We start from the raw sequence: 17,840 nt of genomic DNA on the forward strand, positions 1-17,840 counted from the left end.
AGATAAAAATGATTCCAAAACTATCAGTATCATAGATATCCCTTTAGATCCAAAAGAAGAAGAATTTGCCAAAATAGTCAGGATTGTGTATGAAATAAAAATAAATAATTCATATTTCATTTCCCCAAGAAATAATGTTTATCCTAGAGTGATAGCTTCATAAAGATAATTGCAAACTATGAATTTCTTGATTTAATATATCCAAGAAAGAATTTGATTGAAATATTAAAATTTGATGAAATGTTCAAAAAAGAAGTATCAAAATTTGCCAAAGGACGAAGAATATATCTGAAAATTTATTCAATAAGTCCTGAATATGATGTAATTGTTTATTATCCAGTTGAACATATAATATCAATTGGGTAGGTAGCAGCTAATTTCCAAATAAATGTTATGGATAATGATAGAAAAGCTTCATTGGTAACAAAGTCAAGGATCAAGAATAGAAGAGCACTTGGAATCAAAGCTATATACTATATTACCAAAAATTTGTATGATAAAAAATTCTCATATTTATATCAATATGAAAATTGGATGCTAGTTACAAATGGAGGACAAGGAAAATCAGAAATCTTGAAGGATTATATCATAAAATTCAATATATATCAATTTTCAGGATGTCCTACCACTATCAAGGAATCTTGTCAGCTAAGAGATTGTCCCTGCTGCATATAAAGATATGGAGATAAAAAGACAATAATAAAAAGGAATATGCTCATTTGATAAAAAGCAGAAGCTGCATATGAAGATGTAGGTCCAAGAAGGATAACAATAGAAGGTAAGTGTGCCTTTTGATATTGCTGATGTACGCAATGATGTAAATAGATTAATAATAGAGCTCCATATGTATGTATAAATAGAGATATTAGGGAAGGAAGGAGATATCTCGATTTGTAGTGGAGAATCAATATCTATTCTCAAGTTATCTTCAGCTCAAAACCAATTTTTCTGGAAACTCTTTTGTACCAAATAGAAATCTTGTACAAATTTTATAGATATAAAATTATAATATCTTGATATCAATATCAGTTTCTAAATCTTTATTTTCATTGATTCTTGAAAGATCTAATAGCAAGTTTCTTTCTTATTTTAGCAAATAGTGAGTTTTCTTTAATTAAAGTCTAGAAATTTATTCTTGAGAAATGATACATTGAGAGCAAGAAGTTGAAATAGTAAAAATTTCGTGAAGGCAAAAGGCCGTTGAAGGAAGCAATTTACACATTCAAAGCTCGAAAGTCACTCAATTCTAAGAATAAAGGTTCAGATCAGAATTAAAGTAAGACTATTAATTTTTGCTAAAATTAGAACGAATCTTTTTAAAATTTTAGTAAGGATTATTTATTATTGAATACCAGGATATACAATTAAATGATTAGATAATTTACTAAAAAGAATGTTAAAAGACATAAAAAAATATTATTTCTCAATTAAAATATATAAATGTATCTTCTAAAGAATATAATATACTTAATAAAAAATATGAACAATATGTTGAAAAATATTCCAATATATTAGATCATAAAATGAACTTATATGCTAAAATTCAGAATAAAATAAATATAAGATAAAAATAATTTAAAAGATCGAAATATATATTGTAATATAAGAAAAATTATTTTATTTAGGGCAATATATACTTTTCTATGAATAAATTAAAGAGAAATAAAATCCGACCAAATAGAAAAATCTTCCATCCAATTAAACATCCGGGTCAAACTGACCCGTCTCTCCCACCCGGGGGTCTCAAAACCCCTTCAATTTTGCGAGTTTTCTTGTGCAGAAAGAAGAGAATCCTTTAAATCTCTGAGAAAAACCGGAGAAATAGAAAAGGAAAAGTTAAAAGAAGAGGGATGGATCCGAAAATTACAGAGGCTACACAAGCATTCGAAAGATTTAAAGCTGCGTTTGCGCGGAATGATTTTGACAAGTGTAATGAACTCCTATCCCAGCTCAAGGTACAACTCTAATGACTAAAAAGCCCTAATTTTTCTAAGAAATTTTGTGATTTAGTGAAAGAAAAACTCATTCTTTACTGGATTCCGGTTTTGATTGACTTGATTGAAATGTCTTGTGTAGTTGTGATATTATTAGCTTTTAATGTTATATATGGGTTTGTTCTGTAGAGATATTAATGGGGTTAGATCTATGGATTTTTGCTTGAGCCGATTAATTTTGCAATTTCAGCTCAATATTTTTATTTTGAATTGCTGAAGTTTCTAGTGATTCATGGTTTTGCAGTAGGCTGAAGATACAACTCCAATTACTAAATCCCTGTTTTACTGAGAATGTTTAAAAATTTAGAGAAACTGAAACTTGTTCATTGCTGGGTTTTGCTTTGGCTTGATTTTATCTAAATATATTATGCACCTGTGATAATATTTTGCTGTTGGTGTTTTAGATAGGTTTGTTCTGTAGAACAATCAATGGTGTTTAGATCTAATGTTTTTTCTTTGAACCTATTAATTTTCGGTTTTGATTGACTTTATTATAATGTATTGTGCATGTGTGAATCATGATAGTATTCTGCTTTGGGCGTTTTAGGTACACTTGTTCTGAAGAGAAACTCACGGTGCTAGATCTAAGGCTTTTTGTCTGAGCTGATCAATTTTGCATTTTATGCTCAATATTTGTTCAATAATTAAAGTTGGTAATTTTTTCTGGTTTTTCAGTTGGCTGAAGGTACAACTCCAATGACTAAAAGCCTTAGTTATCTTAGAATTTTTTGATGACTTAGTGAAACAAAATCTCATTCATTACTTGGTTTTGGTTTGCTTACTCTATTGAAATATATTGTGTAAGCACGACTGTGTTTTGCTTTTGGTGTTTTTAGATTGTTTTGTAGGATTCAGTAATGATTTATTTGGGTTATTTGATTAATATGGTGTTGTGCAGTGTAGGATTTTATGGGTGGAAAAAAAAAAAGATTATTCTGTAAGCAATGCATGGTGTTATATCTAATGCTTTTTATTTGAGATGATAACTTTTGCTGTTTTTGCTTAATAATATGATTGTTGAATTATGAAAGACAGCAGTGTTTCATGGGTTTGCAGTAGTTTGAATGTGATTTTGAGTATTATATGTATTCATTTTTTTAAAGAAGCTTGCTGAATGTTTTGAACATGGAAATTGAGAAGAAGTGTAAAACAATACAACATGTGTTTTTCTTGTGCTGCTCACCATTATAAATAATAATTGAGAAAAAGGAGGAAAATATGATGTTTTGTGTAGTGATAGGAAAGAATGTCGTGGATGTTAAAGAAAATGGAAAGTAAGGTCCCCCCCCCCCCCCCCCCCCCCCCCCCCCCTCTTATTTTCTTTTTCTTTTCCTTTCACCAAGTGCTCGCGGAATGTAGATTTCTCTTTCATTTCTTTGGATTCCTATTTCAACTCATGAAAGTTTTGTGTTCATTATAGTATTTTATGTATGTTAAGAACTGTTTGGTACTTTGACAAATAACGACTCTGAAATTTTTATTGTGGTTGAAATCGTTAATCTATGGTGCAATATGTTATTACTGCTGCAGGTTCTGCTGACAAAATTGAAGAGTCTACCTCCATTATTCGAAGAAACGCCAAATGCAATCCATGAATTGACACTAGCAAGTAACATTTCGCCCCTAATTTGACCTGAGATCTTTCGTGTAATTCTTCTTGATTTCCTTTGAAATTTTTGTTTTGATTGACTATTAATATTGGTTACTGCAACATTGTTCAGGGGACATATATGAGCATGCAGTTGTTTTAAGTGTGAAGATTGAGGATCTGGATGCTTTTGAGAGGGACTTTTTCCAACTGAAACCTTACTACACAGATGCACGGTAAGTTGGTATCTATACATTATTATATGTCAATGCTCATGTTATCATGTGTGTACAGTACATGACAGAGAGGGTGGCAAAAAAGGGGCTGAGCGTTGTAATCACTTTTGACAATGATCTCTTTTTATTGTACTTGTTCTTTTTTTTAATATAAATAAAATAAGGGGACTTCTTCCACAACCTCTTTCATGAGACAAAGTGATGTCTGAGTTGATCCATACATCACATTTTTTGAATATTAATCCTCCGTTTGGATACAAATTTGTAAATGGTTTTTAAATTCAGTCAAATTCAAATATAATTTCAACCACACATATTAACCCTATTCATTACTATCCACACATTTTGTGGAACCCACTACCATTCCTTTTTATAAACCATTTATAAATTTGCCAAAGGGAGGCTAAATTGATAGTTATTTTCTTTGTCATTGGGGTTGAAAATGCAATAACCTCGAGCAATTAAGAACTAGGGGCCAAGTGGACACGCAGAGTTTATTCTTATGGATGCTGTCAAAAGAAACTTGGACATGTTGAGATTGTCAAAAAAAATGACAATATATGCTCTGTCTCACATTGAAACTCTACTTTCTTGGGAGTCTCAATGCTTCGTAGATGTACACATTTTCCACAGTGTTGTATACATTTTCGACGGTGTTGGGGGTGTTATAAGCATTGATCTAATAAATTGGTACATTTGTGTTGTATACATTTGTTTTTTCAAAGGTGATTCTAATTTTGTGTGACATTTTTACATTTCTGTTTCATTGAGCCCCGTTTGACAACCATTATTTGAACTCTTTTTGTTACATACTAATTTTCAACCAAACATTTGCACAATAAAATATTCTGCATGAACCCAAAACTTTTTTCCTAGTTTTTAACAATACATTCTCCTGAAAATCACTATTCAAAACATTGTTTTTCCAAAATAATGGTTGTCAAACAGGAGCTGAATATGATGTTTCACTTTCCAATAAATAACTTAAGAAGACAGTTTCACTATGTCGGGTTTTTTATTTTTAAGACAGTGCTTATGGCCTTTATTGCATTTGATTGTGCAGTGGCCGTCTTCCACAGTCCCCACAGGAGTATCTGATCTTGGGTCTCAACCTTCTGAGACTCCTTGTGCAGAACAGAATTGCTGAATTCCATACTGAGTTGGAATTACTATCTGATGTTGCTTTGGAAAATCCTTGCATCAAGCATGCTGTTGAGTTGGAACAGTCCTTCATGGAGGGAGCTTATAACCGTGTTTTGAGTGCTAGACAAACAGTACCTCATGAAACCTATGTTTATTTTATGGATTTGCTGGCAAATACTGTCAGGTATGTTTTTTCCTCCCCATTTTTGGGTTTCATTTGCTATTTCGTTTTCTTCTTGGTAGTTGGAGTTGATTTAGAACTAATAATTACCATTTTGTTACGGAAGAAGTAGCTTCTTTAGATATTTAGATACTGTTGTCATTTCCATCAACCTACTTGGATCAGTTTCATGCACATTATCATGAGCTACTAAGTTACTTTACTGTTGCCTTAATTTTTTATCGGAACTCTGCTGCATAAGACAGTCCTTAATGTGGGTGTGCTATACATAGATTTCCAGTTGTATTTTTGCTCCTGAAATTTTATTTGTTATTGGTAGGGACGAGATAGCTGGATGCAGCGAGAAGGCATATGACAGCCTTTCCATAAAGGACGCACAGCAAATTCTTCTGTTTTCTTCAGATTATGAACTGGTTGAATACATTAAGAAAGTAAGTGCCTTGCAACACATTGCTCCAAACCTTCACTCTACATAACCCCAACACTGTGGGGTAATCGAGTTTCCAAATTTGGCCTTCTGCTAATTAAGCCCATGTTTGATAGAATTTTTTTTGGAAAAAATGAGTTTTTGAATAGTAAATTTTTGGGGAATATGTGGTTAAAAAATAGAAAAAAGTTTTATATTTACGTGAAGAATATTCTGTTTCGAGAATGTGTGATTGAAAATGAGTATGAAGAAAATTGTCAAACAGGTGCTAAATGGTAGCACTAATTGCTTGTTTTGTACTGTAGATGATATAATAATACAAAGGACAATATTAACGATGAGAATGAAGTTAAAATTTCAGTTATTAAAATTTTAAACCTTGTCTAGTACGATGAGCATTTACCATTTGCAATATGCAGGAGCATCCCGAGTGGGAGATCGAGAATGGGTTTGTATTTTTCCAACGAGCCAAAGAATCGGTGCCTTGCAAGGAAATTCCATCTTTGCAACTTATCAATCAGACGCTCAGTTATGCAAGGGAATTGGAGCGCATTGTGTGAGGGATGTGCTGCCCAGTCGTTTGTCGTTTGTGCTTCCATTTTCTTTATATTTGGTGGCTACTCCGTTGTTTCTGCTTTGGAGTATTTCTTAACTACATCGAAAAATCCGGAATGACAAAATATTTAAACGTTGTTGGAATTTTTTTGTATTTTATCGATTTGAATCCATTTTTCGTATTTTGTTGTGTTCCCAACAGAAGGCATGTAATTCTAGTGGATATGGCCCGTATGGCATGTCTTTTTGCTTCTACTTCGTATAGAAGAGTTTTAACATAAAGTTAAGTTTTGTTTGGAAATTAATTTTTAAAAGAATTTTTTATTTCAAAAGTGTCTCTAGAGGAAGATACAATGGACGAGTTTTCTCTTAAAGTTTTTCTAACTATTAGAAACATTCTCACAAAATTAGTTAAAGGGGTTTAAAAGTAATTTTTTGGATTTCAAAAGTTTCTTTTGAATTTTTGAAAGTCATGCCAAACGAGCTCTAAAACATGTAGGTGATGCAGTTGTTGCAATTCTTAGCCTCTGTTTGTCATTCTTTAAAAATTTAAATTGTTTATTAAAGGATTATTTTTTGTCACACATTTTACACAATAAAATATTTTATAGGCAAATTAATAAAGTTTCTTTACTTTTTAATCATACATTTAAAAAAAAAAAAGTCAATAATTCATTTTTTCCAAATAAATTCTATCAAACAATGCCTTTAGCATTCAGGATTATATGCTAGCAGACATTTCGATAAATGTGTGGTACGAACGATCCACCCAAATTGACATCATTATAAAATTCTAAATTGAAAGAGCTTTCTAAAAATACAAATTTGAGGCACTAATGATTTTAGTAAGCCATGGCCAAACAATAAAAAAATTAGTATTATTTATTTATTGTTTATAATTTTTCTAAGAAGACTTGTATCATACTTCGAGTACTTATGTTATAAATAATACGACGAAGAAGGGTTTTTATAGTCGATTATATATTTATTATATTATTTTTAAAGTAAATTGAATAAAATAATATAAAATATCATTGACAAGTAATTATACATAATTTAGTCAAAACCTATGACCTAGGGTTTTGTACTTGTGTTGGACTTATTTTTTTTATTTTTATTTTTTTTAAAGTAATGTTATTTACATTCGCTCACTTTCATAATCATCATAAATGACATATATATGCGGCTAGCGATTTGATGTACTAATGTGTATCAAATCGTTAGCCGCTACATGTATACCAATAACATTATTCTTTTTTTCCAATATTAAAGCTATTGATGTCTACGGACTATGGACTGATTAACTTAATCAATACTAATTTGATGACACATAACTAAAAAAATTTCCCTGAGATTTGATGAATTGAATTAATGAGTGATATGCTCCATTATCTCTTCATTACGTAATTAATTTAAGTGTAATCTTACCCGGAGATCCATCAAACTAAAGTATTAATAGTTGAAAAGTCGGTGCTTAAAAAATAAAATTCCGAAGAAAATGAAGTAAAGAATAATTTATTATTTTATTCATATTTAAATGTATGTTTAGGAGGTTAGATTGAATACGATAAAAAAACTTAAAAAAAAAAAAAAATTATAGTGATTTGATTTAATTCTGCATGCCAAAATGTTAAAAAAATGCTTTATGTATATAACTATTTACCGAATGTTTTAGCCGTCTTATATTTTAACAGAGGCTCTTCCTCTATATTTTTACATAGAACAGTTGAAATTGAAAAGAAACATACTTTTTACAGGTTAGTGTTGAATAGGAAACACATAAGTGTTAAAATAGTTTATGTCATTTAATTTAAGATATCAAAATAATAGTTAAATTACTATCCATCGTTTTAGCTACGTATAAATAGACATGATAACCTATAAATTGTGAGTTTGGATGAATATATATCGAGTTTATAAAAGGCACTATGCGTGACAAGGTGACAATATCAAATTTTACGAGTTAAAAACGTAATATGACGTATTTTTATTTTTAATATTATTTTAAGTACGTTTTTAAATAAATTTAATAATTTCTTTCAAATATATGTTGTAATCTACTTTCTAATTTTCTTTTTATTAAGTTTTCATTCTACTTAACTAATTTATTTGACGTCGTATTTAAAAAAAAATTGAAAAAAAAAAAAAAATGCACACGCCTTTTGGCGCCTAGCTCCCATTAAAAAGATTAGAAAAAGGTTTCCTCACTCTTTACCTCTAAGCTGAGTTGGATTTTTTTTTTTTTTTTTTTTTGGGGGGGGGGGGTTTTTTTTTTTTTTTTTTTTTTTTTGGGGCGGGGGGGTGGTGAACACTGCTATATTGATTATTTAGATTAATTAAAAAACTTATTTTTTCGAAGTTTATTTTTTAACCAAACATTTTTTTTCATAAAATAAGTTTACAGGTAAATTGAAATCTGTTCCTTATTTTTTAATCACACATTTAAAAAAAATCACTATCTTAAAATACATTATCTCTTAAAAATAGGATTCAAGTAAATGCTTAACAACATACGTATCACACGTACAAAGGTTATTGGGCAAACTCACAAGCACCACTGAGGTGCTGTGGGTGTTGTCCCTTTGTTTTTTTTTTTTTTGGACAACAACCAATGAAAATGAGCCAACTGAAATTTTGTAACAATTCTGGAAAAATTTTCTGTTCTTGTTGCAAAACTCTTATTGGGACCTTGTCGGACGAGGACAAACATGGACGAGGTGTAAAGTCATTAACGCCAATTGATTAGTCGTAGTGGGCACAATATCAAACGTTGTCGTTTCCTTTTTGTCTTTATTTACTTTTACACTAAGAGCCTGTTTGGGAGTGATTTTGAGAATTGATTTTTTGACCGTTAGGAGAAAAGTAGGGTCCACCTGTGAGAGAAGAAGTCAAATATGACGGCTGGAATAGTGAAATAACGGTCAAAAAATTAATTTTTTGGGAGGAAAAATCGCTCCCAAACAGGCCCTAAGAAAGCATTTATTTAAGTAATGGGAACCCCAATTATTTTGTCTTTTTCTTGAAGGCGACCTTTTAATTTAATTTTATCCCCGTATTTTTATCGTTACAAAATTCTATTACTGAACTTGAGATTTTACTTTCCACTCTACTTTAAAGTGTCTAGTATATTTAAATTAAATGAGATTAAAAATAAAAATATAATAAAATATTTAGAAGTTCAACCCTGGAAAACACCTCACTTGCATGAGCCTTTATTTTACTGTCGATTTTAATGTTTTTATCATATTTAAATAATTAAATATTAAAGTATCTAAAATCATTTATTTTTTTACGATTTTAACCTTCCTACAATTCAATTATTTCAATAATACCTTACTTTTCGTTTTCGATATGTGATAAATACTACATAATTATTATCGTTTATAAAATTTGTGTTATTAATTCTTAATTAATTAACATTCACATTACTCTAGATTCAATGAATTTTCACCTGATGAATTTTGAATTATATGAACCTAGAGTTATTATAGATAAATTTATTCATATTCACGTATCTAGAAATTTTAATCTGTGTTTAAATTTATGTATTAATAATTAATTTTTACGTATCAAATGTAATATAAAAATATTACTCATTTATAGTATTTCATCATTACAAAAAATTTGAATCATAGAAATTGAGTTTTGAGAGTAAAATTTTCTTCTCTTAAATTTCGATGTTAAATTTTTTTCTTTAATTTGTCTGAGAATCATCAAATCTTCCACCAAATTGGTACCAAATATTATTTTTACATCACTTATAAAGTATTTAAGAATAACGTGCAATGCATGTTCAACTTTGACTAGTTTAATTAAATGAGATTTAAAAAAAAAAACCTTAGAAAACACCTCATTTGCTTGAGATTTTATTCCGCTCGACTTTAATGGGTTTGGCATATTAAATTAAACGAGATTAAAAATAAATAAATAAAATATTTAGATGTTTAACCCTAGAAAACACCTCACTTGCATGAAGCCGGTGTAAGGTCGTTGGCATTTTCGGGACGCCAATGGGATGGTTTCCGATCCAGGACCGTACACGTGGCACTAATGGCATCACTTTTGTCGACCAATGTGCCATATCTTTTGGACAATTGATTCAAGGGCCGTGCTATTTGCACAAAACCCTGTGCACAGGGTGTGAGACATGGGGTGGACCCCACATTCACACCCTGTGCACAGTGTGCACAGGGTTTTGTGCAAGGGGAGAAATCCTTGATTCAATTACATCTTCTACGTCATTGATTACACTTGACCACGTGATATCATTTAGAGAGTGTTTGATACTCATGTTTATGTAAAAATATATTTTAGAATAATAAATTGATGAAAAATGTGTAATTGAAAAATAAATAAAAGTTTTTAATTTTATTTTAATAAAGAATGTGTAGTTGAAAAAAAGAGAGAGAAAAATATATTTTGAAAAAAATGGGTACCAAAAAAGCTTTTAATTGAACTTTTTTTTTTTTTTATAAATAATAATTTTTTCAACCAATCTTTTCTTGCCAACACAGCAAATATGATCCATAATGTAAGAAATTAGCGTACTAATAACATAACCCTAATTGATTTTGGAACTTAATCACTTGTACCACATTGGTTGAATAGATGCGAAAATCTAGCACGGACGTGATTATTTTGGGACATTTCAAACCATTGACCATAAAACATAGATACCAAATCAAGAAAATATTTATTTTTCCAAAAAAAAAAATGTATAAACTTCTTGTCTCTTTAATTTTTAAATCTATGAGATAGTTCGACATTTTCTATCAAAAATTTAAAGAATTAATCTGTTTGTACAATATTGTTGATAATGTTAATTGTGGAAAAAGTGTGAATACCATTTTGTACAAATTAGGTTGACAAGTTTGGTTTACAAACTATGTATTGGCAGCATTTAAATCAATCATTTCAAAAACAATTTTTGAAATTAATGAAAATTAATGGTCTAGATTTTGTCAACACTTAGTTTGTAAACAACTAGATTAATTCAAAAAGTGTTCATTAAATAGATGAATTATTTTTTGAACTGTTCAATGATAAAATGATATGTACCATGTTGTCATCAAAATCATTGTACATTAAGTGTTGCTCATTTTTAAATCATTTACTACACAATGTGTGTGATAAAATAAATAATTTATTGTTTCTTCAAGTATAAACAGTGCATAAAAATACATCAAAACGTGCACTAGTATCCTGACGACAAATTATTCTTTACACTATTTTTATTTTTTAATCTTGAAACAAAAGAGAACAATCAACAGACCATCAGGCAATCTCAATCTTCAAGTTCAAGTTTGAATGTCCTCTATCGATTGAAAATCCTGTGCATCTTGTATTTGAATGTAAATACACGTCTTAGACAAATATGAGAATTATATCATCGAATTGAGCATGTGTCTTCTCCGATTATATAAGTAAAAACTTTTTTGTCTCATTACTTGACTTCACGTGACCATTTACTCGTCTCTCTTTAACTCTGTTTATGCGCTTAGCTCGATGATGGTAGATGAGGGGACTCAACCATGTAGTCTCCAAAACTTTGGGCAACTTGACATTAGCTGTTGACAGAATTAAGGTTCCAATTTTTATATGGATTTTCAATGGAGCAAATTGATCAAATGTTGATTCTCTCTTTATCAAGAATGGGCCCCTCTATTAAAAAATATTGTCCAAGGATTCTATATAAAATTTTGTGAATATTGCATCACTACTCCCCAACTTATTGTTTAGTTAGTAAGTTGATCCTCATATATATTAATATACTGCACAACTTAGTATAGTCTTTAATGACAGAAACCGATCAAATACACATGAAATCGTCAAAGTGCTCAAATATCCATTTGATAATTTTGTATAGAGGCAACTAATAATTTACTGGAGATATTAAAAGATCTTAGACATTGGACACTAATTATGCAAATAATGTAAAAATCTTACCACTTGAACAATAAATTAGATACCAACAGTGCAATTTTTTCTAAATTATTTAATCGTATTTTTATAGTCCTCTTTATAGACTTCTCTAAACCAATACCGAGATGTTTAATTTCAATGATTAGGGTACATCATAATAGAAAATATTATTCCAAATGGTATGATTAGGGACAGCTTAATTACTCGAAACCGTTCGAATTGAAGGGTAAATCTGTCTTTTCACTCGACCCGAGACGACATTTGTGGGATTTTAAATCACCAACCATTTTTAATTTAATCAAGTCAAGGACACCAAATTTCATAATACATCATTAAGAAAACTACATTTTGCACTAATGATTTTGCCTTAGCTGTCCACTTGCTATATTTAATACAAACAAGACATACAGTCATCAATAGAAAATTGGGCACAAGTGAATCAAGGGGAATAAGGTCACCAACTGCCTTCCCATTGACACAAATATTTATTTTTTATTTTTTAAAGGAAAATGGGGTCACTTTTTGTTATTTTTTTAGGTTAATTATTTGCATATTAGAGCACTTAGACGTGTTTTTTAAAGGTAAAGAAAAAAATTAAATTACTTTCTTATTCAATATTGCATAAAATTATTCTTAATCTATAATCAATTCTAAATAATTTATTGAGCGTGACTCGTAAAAAATGTTCATATTTATGGAACAACAATAAGTATTCCGTATCTCTCTCTTTACTTTCAAAAGTTGAGGTAAGGATAACTCAATTTAATGAAACTAAAACTATAATGAATGGTAAATATTTGATTGTATAGAGAACTTGTTGATTTGGTGATAGTGGATGCATTGTAATGAACATTGTCATAAGAATCGAATTGCAATAGCTAATTTGACATAAAAAAAAAAAAAAAGTTAGAAATTTGTCCAAATCTGATTATGTATTAAAGAATAAAAAAAGATTCAATTTGTTAAAATAATTTGAGAATTAATAATGTTATTTATAAAAAAAAAGGTTAAACCCTAACCTTAAGGGCCCCCCACCACGCCTGCCCTGGAGCATCGTGAGGGAGGTAAATCGCAGGTTATGCCTCCAAGGGTATAGGGTGGAAGGCTGCTTGTACACTTACACTTACCCAAGAGCCAAATCCATATTTCAGGATTTGAACCCTTGACGCAGCAGCTTCAAGTAAAGCTGAATTTCTCCACCCTTCCCTTTTATCACTTGGAGATGTGCCCTGGGGGCAATAATAATGTTATTTATAGTCAGCGATTGCAGTTGTTATCTTTATGTGATGTTTTGTTATTTGATGCATTAATTTTATGTAATTTTGTTGGCTCAAATAACAGATTAATACGTTAAACAGCAAGTTGTCATATAAGGAAAACAACTGTAATTGTTGACTTTCAAAACCTGTTGATTCGCATTTAAAAAAAATAAAAAATTAGAAAACTTCATTTTAATATTGTGATCAACTGTCCACCATCGATAATTCGACAGAAGCAAATTTCAGATTTTATTACAAGAATCCAATGGAACCAATCATCAATCCGTTTCTAGATATTTTATCCATCACTGACAGAGGTTTGTTTGTTTATATTTGATGTCGGACAAGTCTGCTATTGGCTTGTTGTCAATAATGTCGTATCTTCTTTTCCATTAAAACAATCTTTAAAAGGCATTTCCACGAACTTTCCACTTCTAGTAATTTAGTGGAATTACTCTCAGGTGTGGCACGGTATATCATCGTGCATCACTATTCAACCAATCATAGGCCCTTTATCTTGTGCGTTTCCCATTATCATGATCGTGAGTACACGATTAGTAAACTAGCGTTGGATCATATTGAAAGCTCATACTTAGCCTCTATTTGATTTTTCTAAAAAATCACTAAAAAGTTCATATTTTTATTTTGTTAAAGTCAAATATTAATTTCATAACTACTATTAATTTATTATTCACAAAGATAGGAGGACCAACTACTATTCCTCCTAAAATATTACTAATAATTTACGCAATGAGTAATGTTGTTCCTATAATTCAGTTGTGTTGATATTAACAATTCCAAAAATCAGAATATTGACAGAAAATTAAAGAACACCGAAGATTTGTCGTCCAAAGGTTCGGATGTTCACCCAAAAAGGGTTAATCACCACGTTGAGCATCCACCGAAGGAGTTATCGTTCCAATCCACTAAAAACCAGCAAAGAATCAGTACAAGGATTACAATATAAAGGATCTACAAGCCCTTAGACCGGATTTCCTCTCTTAAAATAACATTAATCGATTACACCAAGTAACCAAAAATATTGTTCGACAGAGGACAGAATCAGCCTCTCTTACAAGTAATCCATGCTAGACTTCACAAAGAATATCTAGAAGACAAAGATTACAGATAAAAATTAGAGGTTTTCCCTTCGAGAGAAAAACAGCGACAAAATGATATGAAAAACCTAGAACTCTCGCGTGCCTTTAGAAAATGACGGGTAAAAAGAATATAAGCAATCACAATGCATCCTGCGGTTACTTCAGCACTATGTGACAACATCTTAGCCTTTCATTAAAATCGCATTTTAGTAAAACATGAGAATGCACGGTTGATAAGTAACCGGTCACATTCCTTCAAGTGGGTTTAATCATTGGGCCAAAGATTTTAAGGATAATACTTAACAATCTCCACCTTACTTGACATCTTGGGTTTCACTGTGGATAGGTTGTTAACTCTTCCTTCAGTATCATTCACTTGATTAGCTTGCAAGAGAATTTAATTAGCAAAAAGGTTCAGGGGATTTAAACAGTCCCTAAATTTATGTAAATGAAGTATTTGTTCCCATATCTGTTGGATTACACTTAGTTGAAATTTTTTCAATTTTTATGTTATTTTTCTTATGAAATGGAATTTAATATCTATATGTTTTGTTCCATTATGGAAAAAATGATTTCTACTAAGATGTATAGCAGATTGACTGTTAAAATATATGATAGCATTGTTACTAGTGAAACCAAGTTTAGGTTTTTCACCCATATACCTTTCTTTGTTGCATCTGTGGCTGCAATATATTCAGCATCTATTAATGACAAAGCTACAATTTTTTGCAGTTGTGATTTCCAACTTATGCGGGTATCATTTAAAGTAAAAATATATGCAAATGTAGATTTTCTATTATCACAATTACCAGCAAATCTCAATCTACAAAACCTTTTATTTTAATTCCAGTTTTACCTTTTTGAAACATCAGCCCTAAATTAGATGTTTCTTTTAAGTATCTTAATAACCATTTCATTGCTTCTCAATGGTATTCACTAGGATTACTCATGTATCTACTTAAAACACTTACAGCAAAAGCATTGTCAAGTCTGGTATAGACCATAATATACATGATTGAACCAATTGCATTTGCATAAAAGACTTTATCCATTCTTTCTTTTTCTATTTCAATTTTACGGCATTGGTCCATAGAAAATTTAAAATGACTCCCAAGAGGTAGAGTAACTTCCTTTGCTCTATACATAAACCAAATTGCTTAATATTTTTAAGATATGTGATTGTTGTGTAAGAAAGATGCTACTATTAGTTCTATCTTTCTAATTTCCATTTCTAAAATCATTTTAGCAGATGCTAAATCTTTTATTTCTAATTCTTATTTCAACTTTTGCTTTATATCATTTATTTTAGTGACATCACACTCAACAAGTAACATATCATCAACATATAGCAAAAAATAATATGAATTAGGACCTCCATTACATTTATAATAGAAATATGGATCATATTCAAAATCAAGACCTTTGATAAAAGTATCAAACCTGATATATCATTCCCTAGAGGCTTGTTTGAAACCATAAAGTGATTTTTGTAGAAGACACACATAGTTTTCTTTTTCTTTTTGTTCAGAGCCTTTTTGTTGAGTCATATAAATTTTTTCATCCAAATTTTCATGCAAAAAGATAGTTTTCATATTTAATTGTTCCAGTTCAAAATCAAATTGTGAAACAAGAGAGTAAATTCTTATAGAGGTGTATTTGACTACATGAGAGAAAATCTCATTGTAGTCAATTCCTTTTCTCTGGTTAAAATTCTTAGCAACTAATCTAGCCTTGAACCTTACATTTTCTCCCTCTGAATCATCTTCTTTTATCATATAAATCTATTTACAATCAATGACCCTATCTTCTTTTGGTTTATTGATTAAGACCCAAGTCTTATTCTTAACTAGTGAGAGCATTTATCTTTCACGATTGCCAGCCAAAATTTTGCATTTTTCTTCCAATGGCCTCTTCATAAGAATTAGTCTCATTGTCAGAAAGGTTTTGAACACCAAGTGCAGTGATAAAATATGATTCATTATATCTAGATGGTGGTCTTATTTCTCTTCTTACTCTATCTCTAGCTAGATGGTAATCATCTAAAGGCTTTACTAGCTGATCGAATTCAGGTCATTAGTAGGTTCAATTTCTGGTTCCAAGACAATATCTTGTTCTTGGGTAGGTTCCATCTCAATTTGGTCATTATTTCCAGGATCTATCTCAACTTGAAAGGGTTTAGATTTTATAAAATATCTATTTGGACCAATTTCAAAAGTACCGGTTCCTCTATCTTTTATGTAAGGCATGTCCATTTCATTAAAGATAACATCCCTACTTATTATAACTATAGCCTACCTGATCTTTCAACTATATTCTATATCCTTTGACCCCTTCCCCATATCCTAAGAAAATACCTTTAACAAACCTGGGCTCTAGCTTTCCTTCATTTTGGTGTGCATATGCTGCACAACAAAAAACCTTTAGTTTGGAATAATCAATAAGATGACAAATCCAAACATGATTAGGGGTATCCTAATTCAATGGGGGGCACTTGTTTATTAGATATGAGGTAGTTTTGACAGCTTCTCTCCATAATAGTTTTGGGAGACCTGAGCTTATCAACATACATCTCATATTTTCTAACAAATTTATTCATCCCTTCAACTAACCCATTCTGTTGTGGAATATAAGTGACAATCCTATGTCTAAGAATCCCATTATTTTTACAGAAATTGTCAAACTCTTCAATTCAAAATTCAAGGCCATTATCAATTTTAAGGGCTTTAACATTTTTATTTGCTTGATTTTCAGTAAGAGTTTTTCTTACTGTAAAATTTTGAAAGGTATCTGATTTATTTTTCAAAAGATGACCCAACTTTCTTTGAAAAATTATCAATAATAATAAGATAATATTTGAAACAAGAATAGGTACTTTATGTAGTTGGTAGCCCCAAATAAGCATGCATGTAATCAAGAATAGACTTTGATTTATGAGCGCTTGTTGCAAACGATAGTTTCCTTTGCTTCCCATAGATACAGTGTTCACATAAGGACATTTTTTTCAATTCCTTCACTTCCTAAGAGGACTTGTTTCTTAAGAATATGTAAATTCTTATCACTAATATGCCTAAGTCTTTTGTGTCAAAGTTTAGATCTATCGGATTGAGAAACTACGGTAGCAATAAATTGATTCAGTGAAGGTGAAGCCTTGAGAATATAGATCACATTTGATTTTTCAACAAGGGTAATTTTTGCTAAATTCGTCTGGAGTGCTAAGATATCTTTGTTTATGATTGTATTAAAACTTTCATCATCAAGTATTCCTAAAGAGATTGACTTTCTCTTTAAGTTAAAATTGTATCTAATCTTATTTAAGGTCGGTACATTTTTATTTTCTAGTTTTAAAATGACTTTACCAATTCCTTTAATGTTACAAGAAAAATCATTTCCCATTATCACTTGTCCCCCATTGATTTCCAAAAATTCAGTAAAGTA

General features: G+C 30.4%; 1 protein-coding gene across 1 annotated transcript; it reads left to right on the top strand.

Annotated features, from left to right (window-relative positions):
* The first annotated feature begins 1,682 nt into the window (after nucleotides 1-1,682).
* On the top strand, nucleotides 1,683-6,333 carry LOC111407644 (26S proteasome non-ATPase regulatory subunit 8 homolog A-like). The gene is made up of 6 exons (XM_023037260.1): nucleotides 1,683-1,955; nucleotides 3,525-3,603; nucleotides 3,716-3,818; nucleotides 4,882-5,145; nucleotides 5,462-5,573; nucleotides 5,989-6,333. The coding sequence occupies exons 1-6, from the start codon at nucleotides 1,851-1,853 to the stop codon at nucleotides 6,127-6,129; spliced, it is 804 nt and encodes a 267-aa protein (XP_022893028.1). The 5' UTR covers nucleotides 1,683-1,850; the 3' UTR covers nucleotides 6,130-6,333.
* The last annotated feature ends 11,507 nt before the right edge of the window (nucleotides 6,334-17,840 follow it).

The sequence above is a fragment of the Olea europaea genome, chromosome 13, assembly GCF_002742605.1.
Source record: "Olea europaea var. sylvestris chromosome 13, O_europaea_v1, whole genome shotgun sequence".
NCBI lineage: Eukaryota > Viridiplantae > Streptophyta > Magnoliopsida > Lamiales > Oleaceae > Olea > Olea europaea.